The sequence below is a fragment of the Eubalaena glacialis genome, chromosome 11 (genome assembly GCF_028564815.1).
Source record: "Eubalaena glacialis isolate mEubGla1 chromosome 11, mEubGla1.1.hap2.+ XY, whole genome shotgun sequence".
NCBI classification, from domain to species: domain Eukaryota; kingdom Metazoa; phylum Chordata; class Mammalia; order Artiodactyla; family Balaenidae; genus Eubalaena; species Eubalaena glacialis.
The window spans coordinates 115,654,948-115,677,856 of record NC_083726.1 but is presented as its reverse complement, the minus strand read 5'-3'; the positions used below and the strand labels follow the sequence as shown (position 1 = coordinate 115,677,856).

At 54.3% G+C, this 22,909-nt stretch overlaps 1 protein-coding gene across 1 annotated transcript in view; it reads left to right on the top strand.

The window, feature by feature from the left end:
• CACNA2D4 (calcium voltage-gated channel auxiliary subunit alpha2delta 4) overlaps positions 1-22,909 on the top strand; it is an 84,358-nt gene that overhangs the window by 15,582 nt on the left and 45,867 nt on the right. The window contains exons 11-24 of the mRNA XM_061206696.1: positions 307-381; positions 646-735; positions 811-924; positions 1,263-1,341; positions 2,720-2,869; positions 3,949-4,025; positions 4,789-4,869; positions 5,570-5,644; positions 8,950-9,036; positions 9,533-9,604; positions 19,378-19,439; positions 20,459-20,526; positions 22,398-22,443; positions 22,518-22,615. Coding sequence (XP_061062679.1) covers positions 307-381; positions 646-735; positions 811-924; positions 1,263-1,341; positions 2,720-2,869; positions 3,949-4,025; positions 4,789-4,869; positions 5,570-5,644; positions 8,950-9,036; positions 9,533-9,604; positions 19,378-19,439; positions 20,459-20,526; positions 22,398-22,443; positions 22,518-22,615 — 1,174 coding nt within the window. The remainder of the gene's footprint in view (positions 1-306; positions 382-645; positions 736-810; positions 925-1,262; positions 1,342-2,719; positions 2,870-3,948; positions 4,026-4,788; positions 4,870-5,569; positions 5,645-8,949; positions 9,037-9,532; positions 9,605-19,377; positions 19,440-20,458; positions 20,527-22,397; positions 22,444-22,517; positions 22,616-22,909) is intronic.

The following is a 22,909-nucleotide window of genomic DNA, read 5'->3' as shown; positions in this document are numbered from 1 at the left end:
ACAAACAGAAGGAAATGGGAGAGGAGAGTTAGGTAACTCCCGGTCTCCGTGAGCCCCAGGGATGGACGGCACCCAGCTGGCCTCCTGGGAAGATGCCAAGGGCCAGGATTTGAGAGAGAACGTTTAGAGTTAAGGCCCTACTGTTCCCTCCCCTCTACTCAGAGAAAATTGCCAGAAACCTGGGGTCCCCCAAGATCATATTACACAGGAGCCCGGGTGACCCCACCCCTGGCCCGCCGTGAGTTGCGAGCTCTGTCACGGGGCCCTGACTTTCCAAACTGATCTTGTGTGTTCTGCCCTCTGCAGTACAACGACTACATCCACTACGTCGAGCCTTGTTTTAAAGGGATCCTGGTCCAGGCGGATCGGGACAACCGAGAGGTGAGTGTACCTGGCGCTGGTCCAGCATCTCCATCCAGCGGTGAGGGTGGCCTTGCACCCGGCCACTCACACCCTCTCGGCTTATCCCGGGGGCATGTGAGAAACATCCGCTGCAGGGGTCCAGCCGTGAAAGTAGGGGATGGGTCCTGCAATCTCGTTCTTCTGGGCAAATAGCTCTGCGCAGCCTCTGAAAGTACGACCAAAGGGGAAGGCTCCCTGGTCCACTGACCGGCTGACCCTCCCCTGTCTTCTTACCCGGGACAGCACTTCAAACAGCTGGTGGACAAGCTGATGGTCAAAGGCGTGGGGGCCGTGGGCCAAGCCCTCAGTGAGGCCTTCCAGATCCTGCAGCAGGTACGGTAGCTGGCGGAGCAGGGGCGCCGGGGCGGTGAGGGGAGATGGGGAGTCATGGCCACGTCTTCCCCGCAGTTCCAAGAGGCCGGGCAAGGAAGCCTGTGCAACCAGGCCATCATGCTGATCACCGATGGGGCCGTGGAGGAGTACGAGCCAGTGCTGGAGAAATACAACTGGCCGGACCGCAAGGTTCCTCCCTGGGCAGGGGGCCTGGGGCCGGGGGAGCGCCTCCTTCTGCCGTGTCCATGCGCCCCACCCCGTGAGCCCCAGGATGATGTTCCCACATCAGGGTGACCCCAGAGGCCCCGAGCGAGGGCACGGTAGAGATGGAAGACTGCCAGCTGTGAGCCCCGCCGGGCAAGCCTCCACGCCGGGCGGGCATCCCCGCGAGCCTGGGCCCCGGGCCCTTCCTGACGCAAAGGGGTGAAAGTGCAGAATCCACAGACCCGGCCCCAGATTCAGACGCAGACACGGTCAGGCCCCTCGCGGCCGGGACTCTGCTGAGTCCGCCGTGTCTTGTCCACCAGGTCCGGGTCTTCACTTACCTGATCGGGAAGGAAGTAAGTTTTGCCGACCGCTTGAAGTGGATCGCGTGCAACAACAAAGGTGGGTGACGTCACGTGAGGCAGGGCGTCCGGCGGCCTCAGCTGAGCGCAGGTGGGAGGGCATCCCCGGACCCCGCAGGTGCTGAGCCAGGCCTCCCACAAAGGGGCCCAGAGCAAAGGTGACAGCATCCGCCCCCTTCCTGCTGAGACAAAGCAAGACCCATGTCGATTGCTCCCTGCGGGGCTCTCACCCCCATGACACCTCCCGCAGAGCGCCTGGAGGTGGTGACTCCAGTTCGGCTGTCTCTTCAAATAAGCCTTATCCAAACCGCCACACGGAAAACCATGTAGACATGGGCCCGACCTTTCAATGTCAGTCGTCCCTGATGTCCAGCCTCCATTCCTGCTGCTGCAGATGAAGCCCGTGTGCCCTGTTTCTGCTCCAGACAAAAGGCAGAGGCCGTCATTTTCTTTAGATTAATGTTTTGTGTGTGTGGCAGCCCTCATCTGTCTCTGGCCAGAACCCAAGACCCGGGCCTCGAGGTGCCAACTCAGGCTCCTCGATCCCAGCAGGACGTCCGAGTGCCTGCTGGGGGCTGCTGACTCTCCCGGCCCTAGGGGGTCGACGTGGTCAGGAAGGCCCGGTCCAGTCGGGGCGGCGCACACATGAGCATCCATGACGGGACCATCTGCACCGCACTGAGGGGCAGAGGGGCACAGGCTGCCCAGGGTGCTGGGTGAGGGGAGAGCCCTCCCGCGTTTGGGGGGTCCAGGCGGGCCTCCTGAAGGACGGGGTTCTAAGGTGAGACAGAAAGAAGTGGTAGGAGTGAGTCAGATGCAGAGAGCGGGGAAGGGTGTTCTGGGCCGAGGGAAGAGCATGGTCAAAGTGTCCGAGACAAGAGGCACCCTGGGAATGAAAGCTGTCCCATTCCCCAGAGCTGGCAACAGTGTCCTGTGGGAGGTGACGAGCGGTCACGTGATAAATTGTCACAGCCTTGTAAGGCATTTGTTCTTTTAAATACCACCTCGGCTGCAGCCCCCTCCCTGTAACTGAGGGACGACAGCAGTCAGGAAAACGAGGAGGTGGGGCTCTCAGAAAACAGACCTGGGACAGAGCTGCCTGCAGGCACCCCTGAGGACAGCCCTGCGGGGAGTGAGGGGTGGCCTCGCGCCCTGAGTTGAGGCCCTGCTGCTCCTGGTACAGCTCTGGTGCTTGGGCTGGGGGGGACCTCAAGGTTCTCCCAAGTCCAGGCAGGGCCAGGTCTTCGTGTCCCCGCAGCACCACTGGCCTCCGGCTGCCCCGGGAGAGGGCAGCCTTGGGAAAAGTGGTGCCTAGTGGCCCAGGGCAGCTCCCAGCCAGGGGCCCGGCTGAGAGCCGTCGGCAGCTGGGGGGTGTGCAGGCCCTGCATCCACAGCCGTACGCCCCCTCCCCTCCACAGGCTACTACACGCAGATCTCCACGCTGGCGGATGCCCAGGAGAATGTGATGGAATACCTACACGTGCTCAGCCGGCCCATGGTCATCAACCACGACCATGACATCACCTGGACGGAAGCCTACATGGACAGCAAGGTGGGGCCCCCAGGGAGTGAGAGATGACTCCTGGGTTGGGAATGGGGTGGGCAGAGCACTTCCTGGGGAGACACTGGGGGAGCGACATCTTGGCCCGGGAGCCCTGGGAGCAGACCCCCCACCCAGGGCCGCCCCCCGTGGACAGAGCCATCTGCCCCAGACTCATCCCTCCCTTTTCCCATCATCCTCACCTGCTCTGGGAAGAAAGGGGACCAACCAGTGGTTCAGGACACTACAGCTTAACCGGCGGCCTCCCTCAGGGCCCGAGTTTCCAAGAAGACCTCCTGTAGTTCTCCCCCATGCAGGACCAGACATGGAAGGTAGACAGTCAGATGAGATGTCGGGGAAGGGGACCTTCCTGACACTCCTCAAACCCAACACAGACGCAGACCCCTGCTCCAGCAGCGTCGTAGCAGGCTGGGATTAAGAGAGATCTGGAAATAGTGGCTTCGATAGGAGAGAAGTGTGTTTCCCCCTCACGTAAAAGAAGCCTAGAGGTGGATGACGAGCCCCCTGGCCCCTTCCCGCTGCCCCCTGCCCCCTGCCATCCCTGAGGTCCACATAGTCCAAGCGGCTAGTGGGGCTCAGGACGACTGCGGCCGAATTCCAGGCTTCAGGTGGAGGAAGGGAGGGGGGCACACCCCACCTTTAAGAGAAATGTCCAGGGAGTCTTACCTGACAATCTGGCATCTCAGTGACCAGAACTTGTCCCCTGTTGACTCCTCAGCCTGTCCTCTTGCTGTCTGAGCCTTTGTTTCTGGGCTCATGCACAGATGGGCTGGTCCCATGGGTGCACCCTCATCCTTGGCATGGCTGAGACCAGAGGCCTGGGTGAGCGTGCTCAGGGGCTGGGCTGCATACTCGGGGGCTCTGGGACCCGCTCCGGCTTAGCGCTTCATTCGCTAAGTGATGTCAGCCCGGTCCCCTGTCCGGCCTTCCCCCCTCCAGCCTTTCCCCCAGCTGTCTTCATGCAGAGAAAGGAAGCCTCCTTGGGGATTTCTTCCTCCCCTTGGAAGGCGCCCCTGAGTTGTGGTTGAAGTGGTGACTTGGGTCCCCAGTCTGTGGACGCTGCCCTTCGCTCGTCCCCCCTGACAGCTCTCTACCCGCAGGCACAGAGCCTGGCGCTGCTGACCACCGTGGCCATGCCTGTCTTCAGCAAGAAGAACGAGACAGTAAGTGGCTGCTCATGAGCGGCTGCCCGGCTTAGAGCTCCGGCCGCTGCCTGGCGTCTTTAGACCTGTGGTTCTTGACGTGGCATCAGAGCCGCCTTGGGAAGGTTTAAGTTCAGGTTCCAGGCCCTGTGCCCAAGTAGCCACGTCGGAATCTCTGGGTCGGGAGGGGCTGGGGCAGGGTCCGCACTTCCCGAAGCTGCCCCGTGATTCTGTTCATCCAGCCTGGCGCTGACCCACTGCTCTGGACTTGGGACCCTGGCTTGCGGATCAGGGCCAGAGGGGTCACCTGCCAGGCTTCCAGCAAAAGCGCATTGAACCTTCCAGTGTGGGCAGGCTGTGGCTTGTTCGTAAAGGCTCTGGTGGGGGAGTGTGAGAGCCGTCCATCCTCCACCTGGCCAGGGAATATTTCCTCGCGGGCCCTGGGTGTTTCAGGGTCCCCCTAGATTAGGGGCCCTTGGGTCCCAGTACTTCAGCCTCTCCTATGAAAGTTCATATTTCATTCAACTTTGTATTTCATTTAAATATTACAACTTAAATATTAATACTGGACATTAATCTTCCCAGTGGCTGAGATTACTCCTGGGGCCTCTTCTAGTAGGTTCTAGATTTTTATTCCAGGGAACTCTGCCTAAAATCTAACTGCAGAGGAAAGACCACCTTAGGTCCAAGTGGCTTCCTCTTCCGGCTCTGGAAAGGCCGTGGGTTCAGTTTGGCCTCGTGCATGGGAAGCCTGGTCCCCCCTGAAGCTGGCATTTCCTTCCAGCGATCCCACGGCATCCTCCTGGGTGTGGTGGGCTCTGACGTGGCCCTGAGAGAGCTGATGAAGCTGGCGCCCCAGTACAAGGTGAGCCTGGATCAGTCCCCCAGGTAGGGTCACAGGCCCCCCGGGAGCCACCCCACCAGGCTCCGGAGGCTCCCTGCAGGCAGTGCAGCCAAGCCCACAGCTGGGACGGGGACTGCGGCCCCCTCTCACCCCCGCCCCGATGTCACACCCCCAGACGTCCTATTCCCCCTCCCCAGATACCCCACCCCCCGGATATCCTCCCCCCATCCTGCCCCCCACATCCCCCTTCGCCAGACACCCCACCCCCAGACATCCCCCCATCCTGCCCCCCACATCCCACCCCCGGACATCCCGCCCTTAGAGACGTTTGGGCACAGAGCAGGGGAACCGAAACTTGGGCCCCTGGGACGCTTGGTCACAGCAGCTGCGACGTGCTCTGTGGCCTTCGGCACCTCTGTCCTGTCCTGGTCCTCCTGCCGGCCACGCAGCCCCATCCGGGGAGGAGCGAGGTTGTGTAATCAAAGCCCCAGAGCAGTGGCGGGAAGGACGCGGGTGGTGACGTGCATTGTTAGGGTCACTGCCAACTGTAGCATCTGGCGCAGATTTCAGAGTGAGCGGCTGGAAGCTGCCCAGCGCGTTCATATCGCGGCCGAGAAACGCGGCTGTGAGAGGCCGTCTTCCCGCCCGGGGCCCCGCCCCCTGCCCGGCCCCGTCCTCCTGCACAAATACCCTCTGACCCCCTCCATCCCTGTCTTCCTAGCTCGGGGTGCATGGCTATGCCTTTTTGAACACTAACAATGGCTACATCCTCTCACATCCTGACCTTCGACCCCTGGTAGGTACCGATCCTATTTGCCTTGGGGGTCTTAACTGTACGGGATTTGGGGGTAGTTCATAAAGACAGTTAAAACAATGAACACGCATTCAGCTCCATTTAAGAACCCGATGGACTACAAGAAAAAAATTGTCATGGTCCCTGTTTTCACATTGTTTATGATCTAGCAGGAGAGACAAGGCAGAAATACACGAACTGGTAGCAGCCAGTCTCCAGGGAGCCTGTCATGAGTGTGCAGTGTCCCTGGAGGACCCGTCCCCTTCCCCGTTGTCACCCCCTCAGTCGCCCCACGCTCCGTCTTGGAGTCTGACCATGTGTCCCCAGATCGCCAGGGGCCACCCAAAGGGTGTGGGTGCCGAGTTAACACTACAAATGGCAGGAGGCGTCTCCCAAGAGGTGGGGAGAGAGCTGAGGCTGCCCTGAGGTGGTCTCCCTGAGGATGTGTTCCCGAGGGCTCCTGCCCCCTTCCAGCTCCCTCCATCCCAAGGCGGGGGCTCATGGCATTTTCACCTGCGTTCAGGTGAGCAGCCGAGGCCAGGAGAGAAAGCAGCAGCCTTTTATCTAAGGTTCTGCCTCCCCGGCCGGGGGGCTCCCCGAGGCCTCCATCCGTGGCAGTAGTGGCCACACCTCCCAGTGTGGTTGTTGGGAAGCGGGGAGGGGAGTTGGGGTCCCAGCGGCGTCGTGACCCTTCCCCTCCACGAGTCTCCTCTGGAGTCAAGGTTGGCACTGAGGACAGCAGCACTGAGGGCGCCTTTCCGAGCGCTCACCTGCCCAGGTGCCATGGAGAGACCAGCCTAAGCCACACTGCTGTCCGTTCGGGTCAGACAGACGCTGAGTGACCAAAGGCACTGATTGAGCTATTTAAGGAAACGCTAGGGGTTTGGAGTTGAGAGAGAGCAAGGAACACTGGAGACCACTCCTTCTTCCCAGTTCGGACTCTGCTGAGCAAGCATCTGAACCCATAATGGGTCACTGACCGATACCAGCAGGTCCGGGGGGGGGCAGCCCCAGGGCCAAGAAAATGACTCATTAGGGAAAGAACAAAAATGTTGACCCTGGAGGTGACTTTAAGGATTAAGGGCCACCAGTCCGAAACCTGTCTGTCAGCATCTATGTAGTGTGGATGAATATAAGGTCTCAAGCAACCAACGCGTACTGTGGGCCCGTCGCACACCCGACCTAATCATGCTCCGAGAACGCTATCAACAGACATTTATGGTCCAGTTAAGGAAACAGACTTACACAAATGAAACGATTAGAGAGCTATACCACGCAGAACATTATCCCATACGGCAAAGCCAATGCAATGAGATTCCTGCGGAGAGAGCGATCCATTCATGACAGGTGTCGAGGAGAACAACAGCTGAGTTTAAAAAAGAAAAATAATAGAGGATACGCCTAGTAATAAATTAAAAGAGGGGCCAGAGCCATACCTTTGGCCTGAAATCTTTCCATGTCAGTGCCCAAAATATGAGTAATGGAAGCGGAATTATGGTTTTCCTATGAGGAGCCCAGGATGACCTTTCAGGTACCCTCAGGGATTAGGAGATGGCAATGAACCAGGAGGGTCACTTCTTACTCAAAAGGAGCACAGCCCGTGAACAGGAGGGCAGAGCAGGGCTGTTTGTCATGAGAATAGACTTTCAACAGGCCAAGAATGGGAACATCATTCGAGCACAGGCAAGAAACTGGAGACACTTTCTTGAGCAAAGAGGAAACTTGCTGAAGCAAAATACACAGTGATGGGGGACTTCAGCCATTCAAGCATCTGTGGGGGGCCTCGTCCTGCTAAATAGAGACGCTCTGCTTAATTCCTAATGACCCTGATGATAAACTATCCTCTTTCCTTTTTTGATCTATCACCAAATTAAACCTGGGGAATGCTGCACACCTAACAGCAGATGACTTGACGATATCTCTCTTGGTGTCAGAGAGAGAGAAGTCAGGGCCAGAAAATGATAATAACACTCAAAGAATGTTGATGAATGTTCCTGTCAAGCTGGATGGAGGGCTTTATTGGGCTCTGCGGAATCTGTCTGTCCTTGGCTCTGTCTCTCTCAAAAATTCTATCAACAAGGACTTCCCTGGTGGCGCAGTGGTTAAGAATCCGCCTGCCAGTGCAGGGCACACGGGTTCGATCCCTGGCCTGGGAAGATCCCACATGCCACAGAGCAACTAAGCCCGTGCACCACAACTACTGAGCCTGCGCTCTAGAGCCCGCGCGCCACAACTACTGAGCCCGTGTGCCTAGAGCTTGTGCTCCACAACAAAAGAAGCCACCGCAATGAGAAGCCTGCGCACCACAACGAAGAGTAGCCCCCGCTCGCCGCAACTAGAGAAAGCCCGCGCACAGCAACAAAGACCCAACGCAGCCAAAAATTTTTAAATAAATAAATAAATAAACTGCACACAAAAAAATTCTATCAACAAGATGAAAACACAGAAGGAGATGCCACGAGGTCTGGAAGGTATGGCTAATACATGAAGGGAGAAAATTAGTATTCAGAAAGTATTCTTCTAAAACAATGGGCTGGAACTAAGAAGATGAAATATATTAGGAATGCATGGAAAGTTGTGCAAAATACTCAATGCTCAAGCATAAGATGGAAAAGCTGTGATTTAACAGTGCATCACGAGGAAGGTCAAGGAAATCCAATGGGCTGTAAACTCGGTTTGACCTGTCGGGCGAGGTAGCTGTCCTGGATTAACAGAATCAGAGGCAGCGGTCAGAGCCGTACGATATTCTGGTCTGCACGGGTCACACCCCACCCCACACTGGTCAGACCCCATCTGAAATAGCGATTGTCCCAGGCACTCTGCTTCGAGAGTGACATTGACAAAACAGAAGAGAATCAGAGGAAACTGAGGCATCTGCAAACCGGGAATGTTTAGCTTGGGGAGGTGACGTCTTAGCAGTGACGAGCATCCCCGAAAACCCTCAGGGTTGTCGGGTGGAAGCTCTCTGTGTAGCTCTGTGTAGGGAGAGGCCTAGGACCCACGGGTAAAGTCACAAGGAGGCAGATTTCAGCTCTGCATGAGGAAGAGCTTTCTAACAACGAGAGTCCAAAACTAGGACAAGCGTACTCACAATGGGAGCTCCTTGGTGTGTGAGATGCTCTCCCCGAGGTCGGGAGACCATCTGACTCAAATGTTGGCAAGCGCTGCTCTGCCTTGGGGGGAACGTGGCCCAGACGACCACGAGGAATCGCTGAGGTTCTCTGGGTTATGACTGCACCAGACAGGCTTTCTGGAAGGGCTGGGGCTTGTGTTAACCTCCTGTCTCTCCCCTTGACTGGCCCACTCAGTACAGAGAGGGGAAGAAACTGAAGCCCAAGCCCAACTACAACAGCGTGGACCTCTCGGAAGTGGAGTGGGAGGACCGGGCCGGCACCGTGAGTGGGCGGCCGGGAGGGGGTTGGTTGGCTGGACGGTGGGTCCCAGGGCCACAGGCGCTGAGCTCAGCCCGCTCCCTCAGCCCAAAGCAGAAGCAGTGCCTCTAACGGGCAGTCCTCCCACCGTCCACAGAGAGAACAGTCTCTTCCTCTGGGGCTGAAGGAGCACATGTCTGTGAGCCACAGAGTTTGGGTGTGAGGGCGTTGTAGGCTGGCCTGGGTGTGGGAAAGCTTGTGTCTCAGAGCCCGGCCACTGTGTTCCCTCGCCCATCAGCCCACTGGGAGCATCCTCTGAGTGAATTCCAGAATTCCAGCTAAAGGGAACCTGGCAGCAGGTCTGTATTCCCACCTGTACCCTGCTTGCAGGAGGAAGGGGAAAACACAGCGTGTCCCCAGGGGCCACCTCCAAGCCAGCGCTCGTTGCCTTCATGATCCAGTGTGAGCCAAGATTCTATCATCTATTCTATTACTAATTCTGTTATCTTTCCCCCTGAAGCTGAGAACAGCCATGATCAACAGGGAGACAGGGTCTCTCTCCATGGACGTGAAGGTTCCGCTGGACAGAGGGGTAAGGCGCTCGCGGGAAAGACTGGGGTCTGCTCCCAGGAAGCGGCATCGTGGTTAACTGGGGTTGGCAGTGGTGACCAAAGACCTGGCTGAATTCGAGCTAAAGCCTTGAGAGCTTGCTGGAGCCTGGAGGGCCCTCGTGGGGGGTCTGGCCCAGCGGGCATCGGCCCCACGGAGCACCGGCCGGGGAGCTACCGCTCTCCCGGGCCTGGTTCTTGGGGCTGCAGAGTGAGGCAGCGGCCAGCCCAGCCCTTCGCAAGTCTTCCTTCTGCCCTACGCTGCCTGCCATCTGGCCCTTTTGTTGTTCATGGTGGAAAGGGGGAAAGTGACAGTTAATTTTGCCAATTGTTAGCAGCTCTTGTAAAACATGTTATATGGGAAGAGGTTGAAAAGAATTGCTACTCCGTAGAGCGATTTCCACCCATGGCAACCACAGATAATCAGGACGGGTCCCCACAGCTACGCCATTCCTGTCCCCACAGACCCGCGCATCACTTACAAAAGACCACTTCGTCTTCTCGTTGAAAAGGTCCCACTGCGTTTGCACTGACGCTGCTTTGTCCCTTGACATATGTGCAAATGTCACCTCCTCCCTCGCGGCCACCCCGCATCCCCCTCCCGCTGCCGATCGGCCTCTGCGGGGAGAACGCGGGCATCGGTCGGCAACAGTTAGACCCAAGTTCTTCCACAAACACGGACCTCCGTGGAAGCCTAACAGGAAAGAGCTGGGAAGGAAAGCAACTCTGCATTCCTCTTAGATGCATGGGCTGGTTTTCACTGGGACGCGTCTCATTTCTGTGGCATCTGCCTGCTGTTTATAAGCTCCGGGCTGAGAGGGGCCTCCCTCGGGCAGGCTGGGCAACATCCCTGATGTCCCACCAGGCCCAGCAGGTCCTTCTCTTGATCCAAAAAGGCAGCGGTTTCTTCCACGCGCCTCCACCCTTATCCCAACCGGACTCCTGCTCACGGGTACCAGGGAGCTCGCACCCACCCGGCGCTGCCAGAGCACATCAGGTGGGACCTGTTTCCAGGCTACAATGTGAGTTCCATGCACAGGGCGAGGTCTCACTCAGACCAGCTCAGGAAGGGCTGTGGTTCGTCCTCCATTCTTTGCTCCCAGCGCCATGTCCTCATGTGGCCTTCACGCTTCTCAAAGCCACCGAGGGATGGTCCTAACCAGATCCAGGCAGTCTGAACGTCTCCTGAAACTGCTGTCTATCCCTTCAAAATGTGTTCATTGCTGTTAATAAACCGTCCAGGTGAAATTTGCAATTTGACAAAGGCTTCCTGGCACGAGGTGCTCTGACATGAAGAAATAGGGTGATGCTGACCGTGGTCATGACCGTGGTGGACAATTTCCCAGCACATCGTGTTCACGCCTTACCTCTACTACAACAAATCATGATGATGATGCCAGCTCACATTTATTAGAAGCTGGACTAAGCACTTCATAAGCCTTCACTCACTTCCCACAACCCTGTGATGTACGTCCTGTCCTATCCCCATTTTACCGATGAGGAAATTCAGAGAGCAAAAACTTGCCAGGGTGACGTAGACCAGAGGTCCCCAACCTTTTTTACACCAGGGACCGGTTTCGTGGAAGACAATTTTTCCACGGATCGAGGCGGGAGGAGGATGGTTCAGGCGGTAATGCGAGTGATGGGGAGCGAGGGGTACTGCAGATGAAGCTTCGCTCACTCGCCCGCCTGCCACTCACCTCCTGCTGTGCAGCCCACTTCCTAACAGGCCATGGACCGGTACTGGTCCACGGCGCAGGGGCTGGGGACCCCTGACGTAGACAATCAATCTCCAAGCCTGTGTGTTTGGGTCTGATTCTGACCACACACTCCCGACCACGGCTGTGCAAGGCCTTCCTGTAGGACAGGCCCTGACTTCTTCACTCACTCTCCAGACTTAAAGATTTCCCGAGTCTCTTTAGAGATGCCTTTCTGTCCCGTCTTTAAATTCACTGTCTTCTCCTCTCCCTCCACCCATTACATCATGACTCAGCCCTCTTTAATCAGTCGTTCCTCTCTTTACTCTCATGCCCGGAAGCTACCGTGCCTGCCCGTGTAGGCGGGACACTTTGCTGGTACGAAGGACGCCGTGGTGGAATCCAGCCTCTCACTGCTGTGGTGACGGTGCCCCTCCCTCAGCTCAGCCTATGTCTACCTTACGGGGTCCTCAGCAGAAACACTCTTCAGGTCTAGGCCCAGGGAGGCTTTCTTAGAGCATTGTGGGAATATCCGTTATCATTCAAGCCATTCTCCTGGCAGGCCATGACCTGCTTGGTCATTTTCTCCAGGGGATTTTGCATGCGTCCTTATTTCCCAGGGATTAATTCAGACCTTTCTCCAGCTCCCCTAAACTCCAGACAGGCAACTATGGTGGTGCTGCTGAGGACAGTGGTAGCAACCCAGCATGATTAGAGCAGGACTCACAGACTCAAAAACCTGCGGGGCCAGATAAGCCGAGTTCAGGAATGCAAATGAGAGAAGCAGACAAGCCTCAGTGCTGGGGAGCCTGGGAGCCACGGCAGGCTGCAGAGTGTGGGCCCCTCGGAAGGATTCGGCTAGGAATCCATGCTGTTGAATGTGTGCAACTAATTCCAAAAATGTTAGAAACACAGTCTGGCCCAGTATCTAGGGTCTCCAACTTGTGAGGAGCCCACGTGGCCTGCAGGCCTCCTATCTGCTGCTTTGACAGTAGGCTGTTTGCCCCGAAATGTGGGCCAGCGGCAGGTGTCATGATTTCTAAGCCATCAGTAGCATCCTCATCAGATACCCTGGGACATGTTTAAAAGAACAAACCAGAAAAACAAAGTATCCTAGGGACCCTTTTGCTCATTCTCATGTTGTTTTGACAGTTTGGAGCAAATAATTAGCAGTGGGGGGAGGGAGACAGGCAGGCAGACGTAGTGTCTTTACCAGCCTTTGGGTTGTTCCAAGGACCCTGCTCACTCAGGCGCGTGTGTCCACACACCTGCCAGCAGCTGGCAAGGCGCTGAGGGCAGCTTCACCCCACGTTCCTCCACTGCCTTCTAACCCCTGTGCGCTGGCTTCAGGGAGATGGGGTTAAAGTGCTCCGGGGCCCCCCCGCCTCACACTCTCACACACACACACACTCTTTCTCTCTCTCTTTCTCTCTCTCTCTCTTTTTCCAGCAAAGGGAGGCAGTCTATTAAAGGAGGAGATCGTCAGACACCTCTTTACTCCCAAACCTCTCCAGCTCTCTTCCTGTTAACAGGATTCAGGAACCACCACCCCCCCCTTCTCGCTTCCTTTTGCTTCATCCTTAAAAGATGATCTCAAAGCTCTGATTCTAGCCATAAGAGAGTAGCTTGCATTAGACTAACCTTCCCATGGATAATTATAAATCTGGACAAAATATTAAAAAAAAAAAATTCACAGACACTTGAAAGTGACCCAAAGCAGGCAGAAACAGAGATAAAGAGGCTTCAACCCTTGAATCAAGAGAAGTACACTGGGTGAGATGTACGCTTATATGGCTTTTTCCCCAAAGGGCATACCCCAGTCCATTTGGAATGGAACAGCTAGAATTCAAGCAGAAATCTGTTGTTATCATCTTGAAGTGTCAAGAGAACAGAATTTGGGCTCCCAGAGTATCAGAAAATGAGGGGAGGTACCCCAGAAATGAGGGATTCACAGGTGGGCTGGCCCTAACATATGTATGCAAGTTCCTCTCAAATTCCTGGCTGACCTTGAAGCTACACATCTCCAGGGAGACTCTAGGCAACAGCTGGAGAGCTGAAAGTCAGAGCAGGGACTTCACTGCTTCCTGTGGTCGTGGGGAAAATTTGGAGTCACACCAGGGTGAAGAGGCTCAGTAAACACCTCAGAATTTTCTTTGAAAGCACAGAAGAACTACACCTTGGGAGTAAAGACTATGTCCCAAGACCAAGGGATTCACCCGAGACCTAAAGACAAAGTTGAAACAGACCCACCCTAACGAAAATGTAATCAAGTCTCTGCAAGCTCAAGGTGGTCAGCCATCATTTATCTGCTGAGTAAAATAGAAATCAACACTCCCTGGAGGAAGACAGAGTATCTACAACCTATTCTCCACAACAGCCAGTAGACAAAAGTTATCAGACACATGAAGAAACAAGATGATGTTTCCTTTATTAACAAAGAGTTAAAAGAAAAAGCAGTCTTATGTGTGATCCATAGATGACCCAGCTATTGAAATTAGAAGAAGGACCTTCAAGCAGATACGATAAATATGCACAAGGAATTACAGGAAAAGATGGTCATCATGAGTGAACAGATGGAGAATCTCAGCAGAGAAATGTTTAGGATTTAATCAAAGAAGCAGAACCACTGCAAGTGATATGAATATAGGGTTTTATTGTAGGGGGTAGACCTAATGAAATGGTGGGCGCTGGTAAAAATGTCTACAGAAGGCAGGTGTCTCTGCCTCTAGTCATGAGCTTGAAGTCATCGTAGGTTGGCAGGGCCAGCGATTGGGAAGGAAAACTGGATGAGATGTGGGGGAAAGCAAGAACAAACTGGAACCCATGAGGAAGAACAGGAACCCATGAGGACAAACTAAAACCAGCATCTGTCTCTATCTCCAGCCACAAGGATGGTGGGACCTGGAGAAGGAGCTCGTGCCCTTCACCTGGGCCTGCATGCTCACTGGCTCAGATCTCAGAGAGGCTGAAGGAGGAGGCCCAGTGGCAGCTGCCCGTCCCAAGAAGGGATGCCAGCAGCAGAGAGTGAGCTGCCGCAGGGCCCGACGTGCCGTAGCCACCTCCAGCGCGTAACACGGCCGCGGCTCTGCTCTCCCTTACAAATCTCATGCAGACTCCTCATCTGGCCAGCCCTAATTTGGAACCATACAGGGAAGTGAGTCTGAAAAAAATGTAATTCCAGCTTAGCTGATTTGACACAGTGTAAAACCAGCACAAGAACCAAGTGGAAATCCTAAAACTGAAGAGTACAACATCTGAAAGGAAATTTCTACAGGGTGGAATTAACAGCAGATTGGAGGGGAAAAGGGCAGTGAATGTGAAGACAGATAGAAATTATCCAATGTAAAGAACAGAAAGAAAAGTTTTTAAAAAATTATTCCTCAGTTACCTGTGGGGTAATATCAAGTGGTCTAACATATGTCCTTAGAGTCCCAGAAGGAAGGAGAAGGGATGGAACAGAAAAAAGTATTTGAAAAACTAATGCCCCAAATGTCCTGGGTTTAGTGAAAAACATCAACCAATAGATGCAAGATTCTCAGCAAAACCAAGCAGAATTAAAAAAAAAAATCCACACCTAAACACACCATAGTCTACCTGCTGTGAATCAAAGATAAGGGAAAATCTTTTTTTTAAAAGAAATTTATTTATTTATTTATTTATTTTTGGCTGCGTTGTGTCTTTGTTGCTGTGCGCGGGCTTTTCTCTAGTTGCGGCAAGTGGGAGCTGCTCTTCGTTGCAGTGCAAGGGCTTCTCACTCTCTCGTTACGGAGCACGGGCTCTAGGTGCGAGGGCTTCAGTAGTTGTGACACGCGGGCTCTAGAGCACAGGCTCAGTAGTTGTGGCACACGGGCTTAGTTGCTACGCGACATGTGGGATCTTCCCGGGCCAGGGCTCGAACCCGTGTCCCTTGCATTGACAGGTGGATTCCTAACCACTGTGCCACCAGGGAAGTCCTGGGAAAATCTTTTTTAAAAGCTAGGGGAAAACAATAGTAAGAATGATGGCTGACTTCTCATCAAAAACAATAACATATGTTTTTAAATACCAAAAGAAAAAACTGTCAACCCAAATTTCCATATATAGAGGAAATATCCTTCCAAAAAGAGGTGAAATAAAGACAGTTTCAGATAAAAGAGATCAGAGTTCATCACTAGGAGAAATGCTTAAGGAATTCTTCAGGCAGAAGAAAAATGACACAGATGGAAACTCAGATCAACACAAGGAAATGAACAGCATTGGAAATGGTAAATACGTGGGTGAAGTTAAAACTTCATTCATTTTTTAACTTCTCAAAAAGACAACTGACTATTTAAAGCAAAAATGTTGACATTGTATTGTAGGGTTTGTAACTTGTAAGATACATGGCAACAACTGCACACAGAGGAGTTATCCCCTTACATGAACAGATTAAAGGAAAACACCACATGGTCATCCCAATTGATACTGAAAGAGCATCTGACAAAATTTAACTGGGAACAGAAGGAAACTTCCTCAATCTGATAAAAGCCATCTGTGAAAAAGCTCACTTTTAATGATGAAAGATTGAACACTTTCTCCCTAAGGTTCTGAACAAGGTAAGGGTATCTGGTTTCACCACTTCTGTTAACACTGTACTGGACTTTCCAGGACCTATCTTTGCAATAAGGCAAAGAAACAAAATAAAAGGCACAAAAATCAGAAAGGAAGAAGTAAAACTCTCTTCGTTCACAGTAAGATGATTGTTTACATAGAAAATCCCAAGAATCTGCAAAACAACTGCTGGAACTAACAGGTAATTAAGCAAGTTCACAGAATACAAAGTCAATATTATAAAAATCAATTGTATTTTTATATATAGGAGCAAACATTTGGAAAATGAAATTATTTTTAAGTTCCAACTTCAATAGCATCAAACAATATAAAATACTTAGGAATCAATTTAACAAAGACATATACAACCTCTACATTGAAAATGACATAACACTGCAGAAAACATGTCAAAGAAAAAAATTAAATAAATAGAAAGATATAACCATGTGTATGGGTTGTAAGATCAATACTTCTAAGATGTCCGTTCTCCCCAAATTGATCTATAGATCCAACACAATCCCAACAAAAAGTTGAACAGACTTCTTCTAGACATAGAAGACGGTGATTCTAAAATTTATATGAATATGCAAAGGACCTAAAATGGTCAAAACTGTCTTGAAAAAAAGAACAAATTTGGATGATTCACACTACCTGATTTCAAAATTTACTACAAAGCTGCAGTAACCAAGCAGAATGGTATTGACATACGAATAGACAGATGGATTGATGGAATAAACTCCAGAAATAAACTCACATGTCATCAGTAGATTTTCAGTAAAGACACTTTGGCAAATCAATGGAGAAAGGAAAATCTTTTCAACAAATGGTGCTGGAACAACTGAATAAATGTATGAAAAAAATAAACGTTGAGACACACTCACACCGTACACAAAAATATTTGAGATGTACCGTAGCTCTCAATGTAAATGCTAAAACTGTAAGCCTCCTACAAGAAAATGTAACTGAAAAGTCTTCACCACCTGAGGTTATGCAAAGATTTCTTAGACAGAACACCAAAAGCACTAAACATTAAATAACATTTGATAAATTGAACTTCATCGAAAGGCACAATTAAGAAAATGAAAAAGCAAGGCACAGACTGTGTCCAGACTATAAAGAACTTCTCCAAATCATCAACAAAAAGACTAACAACCCAACAAAAATGGGCAAAATACTTGAGCAGACATTTCACGAATGAAGAAACAGACATGACCCACAAGCCCACAGAAAGATGCTCAGCAACTTTAGTCATCAGGAAGATGCAAATTAAAATTACTTTCATACCCTCTATCATGGCTAAAATTTAAAAGACTGGGAACACCAAATTCTGGCAAAGATGTGCGGAAACTGGAACTCGTACATTGCTAGTGAAAGTACAATAAAATAACTTTGGGAAATTGGCAGTGTTTTATAAAGGCAAACATAATTCACCATATGACCCAGCAATTCCATTCCTGGTATTTACCAAGAGAAATGAAAACACATGTCCACAAGAAGAACGTTCACAGCAGCTTTATTCATAATAGCCCCAAACTGGAAACACCACAGATGACCACCCAGGGGGGAACATAGAAGCAAACCGTGGTGTGTCCACACTGGAGTACTTACTACTTGGCAGAGGGAAAGAACACACTGCTGACACACTCAACAGCACGGATGGGTCTTAAGGACATTACGTTGAACAGAAGAAACCGAGAAACCGACACAAAAGGATATGTGATGCGAAAACAGGGACACCTAACCTGCGGGGATGGAGCTCAGAACAGAGCGCGCCCATGGAAGGTGCGGGGATTGAAACTGAAGGAAGCAAAGAGATTGCAAGGGAAGCAAACATTCTGCACCTCCACCACGGAGGTAATTACATGGCTGTGTACATTTATCAGACTAATGGAATGACACACTTAGATGTGTGCATTTCACCTTTTTCTTCCATTAAAAAAAAAAAGAGAGAGAGGATGAAAACAATTTTTAAATGCTCTCCAGTTCCAGACTCAAGCCAGCCGCACTTGGAGCCCATCTCCGCCCTTGCTGGGCCCCAGCTGCCCCATAGCTCCCAGGGCCTCCCCCAACTGCCAGAAGGTCTGCCTGAAGCAGCGGGGGCAGGGGGGCGTCATGGAGGAGGAGGCCCGTGCTGGGAACTGATCTTTTGGGTTTGGTCCACAGCTGGTTTCCTATAGAAGCAAAACTTTTTTGTCACCTTCTCCTACCACGTCCCCTGCAACATCTCACTCCAGTTTCCAACATGGAAGTAAAAAAGCCAGAAAGAGGTGAAGGGAATAAGAACAGCTCCCGAGCCCAGTACAGTGTATAGCTTTCCTGGAAGCATCCGCTGTGTCTGCGGACGGCACAGCCGCAGGGCTTCGGAGCCCGGCGTGAACACTGCTCTTCCCGTACCGGCCCGCTAGAAACACCCTCACCACCTCCCAGTGGCCTGTGCAGGGGATGCTCCCGTTACTCCTGACTTACAAGCAAGAACTGCGATGCCCAGGTGAAGCCACTTACCCAAGCGTACACAGCCTGTGAGTGGCCAGCTTGGCTTAGACCGGGTCTGTCTGATGCCCTTGCCTGTCCTTAGCCACTGTGCCCCCCTCCCCACGCCCTGACTTGTGCAAATTCAACTAAACCTAAAAATGGCAGCTTTGAAAGGAAAGAGCTGTCAAGGGCACCGTGGCCTGAGGGGTCTGGACTCCAGAGCCGGGGTGGCTGTAGGTGGGGCGTGCAGGTGGCTCGTACAGGTGTGAGCTCCAGCCAGCAGCCTTCTCTGGTCCCACCTGAACCACAGTCGCTGCCCAGCACAGGGACTACCAGCCACCGAGGCTCTCTAGTTAACTGACATTTACTAAAATTTGAAACTTCTATTCCTGAGTCGCACATGTGGTGGCTTGTGGCCCCGTAAGGGACAACGCAGGTCTGGACCGTGGCCCTGCAGTCAGACACCCCCCCAGGGGCTGCAGCGTGCTGGTGGGAGAGGCTCTGCCTGTGGCGTCACTGAGAGGAGATGTGAGGGGGCGGGGTTGGGGGGGATGTAAGAAGTGGTGGAGAAGCACCAGGTGTCAGGTAGGAGGGAGGAAGGGGATGGTCGGGAGGGAGGGGAGGGAAGGGAGGGAGGGGCATGGGAGGGAGGGAAGGGGATGGGAGGGAGGGAGGGGGATGGTTGGGAGGGAAGGGGATGGTCAGGAGGGAGGGGGTGGGAGAGAGGGAGGGGGATGGGAGGGAGGGAAGGGGATGGTCAGGAGGGAGGGGGATGGGAGGGAGGGAGGGAGAGGGGTGGTCGGGAGGGAGGGGGTGGGAGGAGGGAGGGGGAGGGGGTGGGAGGAGGGAGGGGGAGGGGGTGGTCGGGAGGGAGGGGAGGGAAGGGAGGGAGGGGAGGGGAGGGAGGGAGGGGGAGGGGAGGGAGGGAGGGGAGGGGAGGGAGGGAGGGGGAGGGGAGGGAGGGGAGGGATGGTTGGCGCTCCCTCCCCAGCAAGCACCTTTCCTGGTGCCTCTTTCAGAAGCGAGTTCTTTTCCTGACCAACGACTACTTCTTCACGGACATCAGTGACACGCCTTTCAGGTGAGGGGCCGGGTCTTGTTTGCAGGGAAGGGATGGGTGCAACATGAACGCCAACAGCTCAGGTGGGACTTTCAGGTCTGGGGGTGGATTTACTTATAGGTAATTGGCAATTTTGTGGTAACAGAAAAAGATTCAGGTCTGCATTCTGAGGTCTACACCTGCTTTGCCAGTGCAGCCCGGTATGCAGTATAGCCTGGTGTGCAGGGCCTGGAGCTAAACTGTCTGGGTTGGAATCCCAATTCCACCACTCACAGGCTGTGTGGCCTTAGTCAAGTTTCTTAACCTCTGTGCTTTAGGCTCCTCATCTGTAAAATAGGGGTAATAACAGCTGTCTTTTGGCGGTACTGGGTGGATTAAATGACATGATCTACCTAGAGATTTAAAGCAATGCAGTCATAAGCAATTGTAAGATGAAAGATGGGATTTGAAGATCTCTCAGGTTCCCTCCCACCACATAAATATTCACTCTAGTATCATACAGTTTAGGGAACAAATGGGGCTTCTCTCTGAATTACCCATTTCTCAGTGAAGGGTGGTTCCCAGCCCTGACTGAGCCTGGAGCACCTGTGGGTCCTTGTAACATTGCCAGCGTCCAGGCCCTCCTCCTTACCTTACTGGGAATTCCTGGGGTGGGCCCGGCGCTTGTACCCTGTAAAGCCCCCCGACCCAAGTGGTTCAGGTATCCAGGCAAGGTTCAGGCAGGAAGGGCCTCCCGACTGCGGGACGCGTGGGACACAGAGACCCCTCCCCGTCCCTGGGGGCCCCGATAGGTCCAGGGTGAATCTGACAAAATGAGAGTGGAGGGGGCCCTTCTCCCATCGTGTCAGGGTCCTTCCCAGGAAAGAGGCTGATGACAAAACAGAAGTGCTGCCTGGGTTTTGGAGGGGACGCCGAGGGCCAGGGCAGGAGGGGGCTGGCTGTGCGCCCTGTCGTGGGTGTGGGAGGCTTGGAAGGTCAGAGGACGAGGCTGGGCGGGGCACCAGCTGGTGGTGAGCCGGCGTCCTTCACTCTGCCAACAGTTTGGGAGTGGTGCTGACCCGCGGCCACGGCGAATACGTCCTCCTGGGGAACACGTCTGTGGAAGAAGGTGGGTCGGCCGGCGCCCAGGACTGGCGGACAGTTCGGAGGAAAACTGGCTTCTCCGGGAACACGGGGCAGGGCCATCCCGGCAGGGGCTCTGCGGGCAGGGCTACGTGGCCAGAGGGGCCTGGCATCCCACGTTCCAGGGCCCGCAGGGTCTGCTGGACAGTCGCCACAACCCGCGGCGTCTAAGACCTGCCAGACAGGTGGTCAGATTCCGGGCGGCCTTGCTGGACGGGGCGGGCCACGGGGCGGGGGTTACCTGTCAGGCCATCCAGAGGGAAAGAAGAGGGCTGGGAGGGTGAGTGGGCAAATCCGTAGCCGTTCGCTGGGGCTGCCCCCCAAAACTGGCCGGCTTCTCTGTTTTGGGAGCACTGCTCCACCCAGCGCCTCCAGGGCAGGGTCCCTCCTGCCCCTCCCGGCTCCCACAGGCCCTGGGTTTGCGGTTGCCACTCTCCCATCTCTGCCTCGGTCATCACACAGCTTCTCCCCTCGTGCGTCTCAATTTTCCCTTCTTATCAGGACACCAGTGACCTCATCTTAACTTGGTTACATCTGCCACAATCCTATTTCCAGATAAGGTCACGTCCACAGGGACTGCGGTTGACACTTCACACGTCTTTGGGGGACACAATTCCACCCATAACAGGGAGCCTGTGGGATGTGAATGGGGATGGGGGGAGGGGCGCTGCAGGAGGATGGGAGAGAGGCCCTCCACCCCGACCCGCCCTGACTTGCAGCTGCCTGGGCGCCCTGGGAGAACAAAACCCATGTGGGCCCTGGGACATGTCAGGAGGTCCTTGGACGAAGCGGCCACAGTCCTTGAACCTCACATTCTGTCTGGTCTTCCATTTCCGACCCTTGAATCATTGCATCCCCCCGTCTTTCCCCTCCGTCCTGCTCACTCTCACGCTCTCCTGGAAACCACACCCGCAGGTCTTCCTTGCTCTGACCTTCTCCAGAGGGATCTTTCTATAAATCCAAACTGGAGAGTGCCGCTGCTAAAGACCTTCCGTGACCTCCGGCCCCTTTTCGTCTCTCCTCGCCCGAAGCTTCAGGGTCTGCCCTGGGCTGTGCTGCCCCACCCTCTGACCCCAGCCCACCCAGACGCATCTGCGGGTCACTTTGCCGGGAGCTGTCCCAGGAGGAGCCTCCCCCAGGCTCCTCTCACGGCTCGTGTCCATGACGCCAGGACACTGTCCTTCCCTGTCTCCCACTGTCCCCCCAACAACCAAACTCCCTGGGCCGCCTCCTTCCTTCCTCTTCCTCTCTTCCTCTTCCCAGACGTGCCCAGATGTCACCACTGCAGGACAGAGGGTACATCCCTTACCCTCTCTGTGGTGAGACCCACCAGGCGTCCAGGGGCTTCCGGTGGGGAAGGCCGTCGCCCCTGAACTGTCCGCCTGTGTCTGTCTGTCCAGCACCACGTTCAGTGACTCCACAGAGGCCCTCGACATGTCCATCATCCTTTCCGTCCATTAACAGACCTTAACTGAGCACCAGCTTATCTCTGAGCGCCAGTGGGCGCACAGGAGGGCATTCGTCCATCCAGTCGGTCGACAAACACGTGCTGAGCACGCCGCCGCAGACACGCAGGGCCCCGCGGCTCGGCTGGGTTCAGTGAAGCCAGGGGAGCCGAAGCCTCCTTGAGGGCGATCCCATCGGGCGGGGTACAGGAGGCAGTGGGGAGGAAAGCGTTTCGGAAGCAACGTGACAGTGACAACGGCGGGATCTGTGCTGACCCAGCCGTCCTGTGGGTTGAGATTCCGCTCTGCCCGAGAACAAGGCAGAACACGGCCCGGCCCTTCCCCGACGCTGCTTCTAGAGCACTCGGTACGCAAACTCCGGGCAGTGGGTGAGCGTGGACTTTGCTTTCAGGCCTGCACGACCTGCTTCACCCGGACCTGAGCCTGGCCAGTGACTGGTGAGGACGGGGGCTCGGGGCGGGGGGAACCGAGCAGGGTGTGGGCTCGGGGTAACGGGCTCCGTGGGTTCCAGGATCTACTGCGTCACGGACATCGACCCCGAACACCGCAAGCTCAGCCAGCTGGAGGCCGTGGTCCGCTTCCTGACCGGGCGGGACCCAGCCCTGGAGTGTGAGTGCCTCTCCGGCCCCGAAGCTCGGGACTCCGTGGGGACAGTGGGCTGGGCGGCGGGCGGGGGTGGGGGTGGGAAGAGGGGCCCCGTTTGCAGACCTCACGATGGCTTAGGGAGAACAGGGAGTCCCCGAAGGAGAGGACAGAGCCAGCCTCACTGGGGCCACGTCGGTGACTGAGAGCGCTGGGACCTGCAGGGGCACAGGTGTGTCCCCACAGCAGGGAGCGGGGTCTCTTTAAGCGTCTGTCACCCAGGCACTGTTAAGGCTCCCACAGTGAAGGATGCTGGCCTGC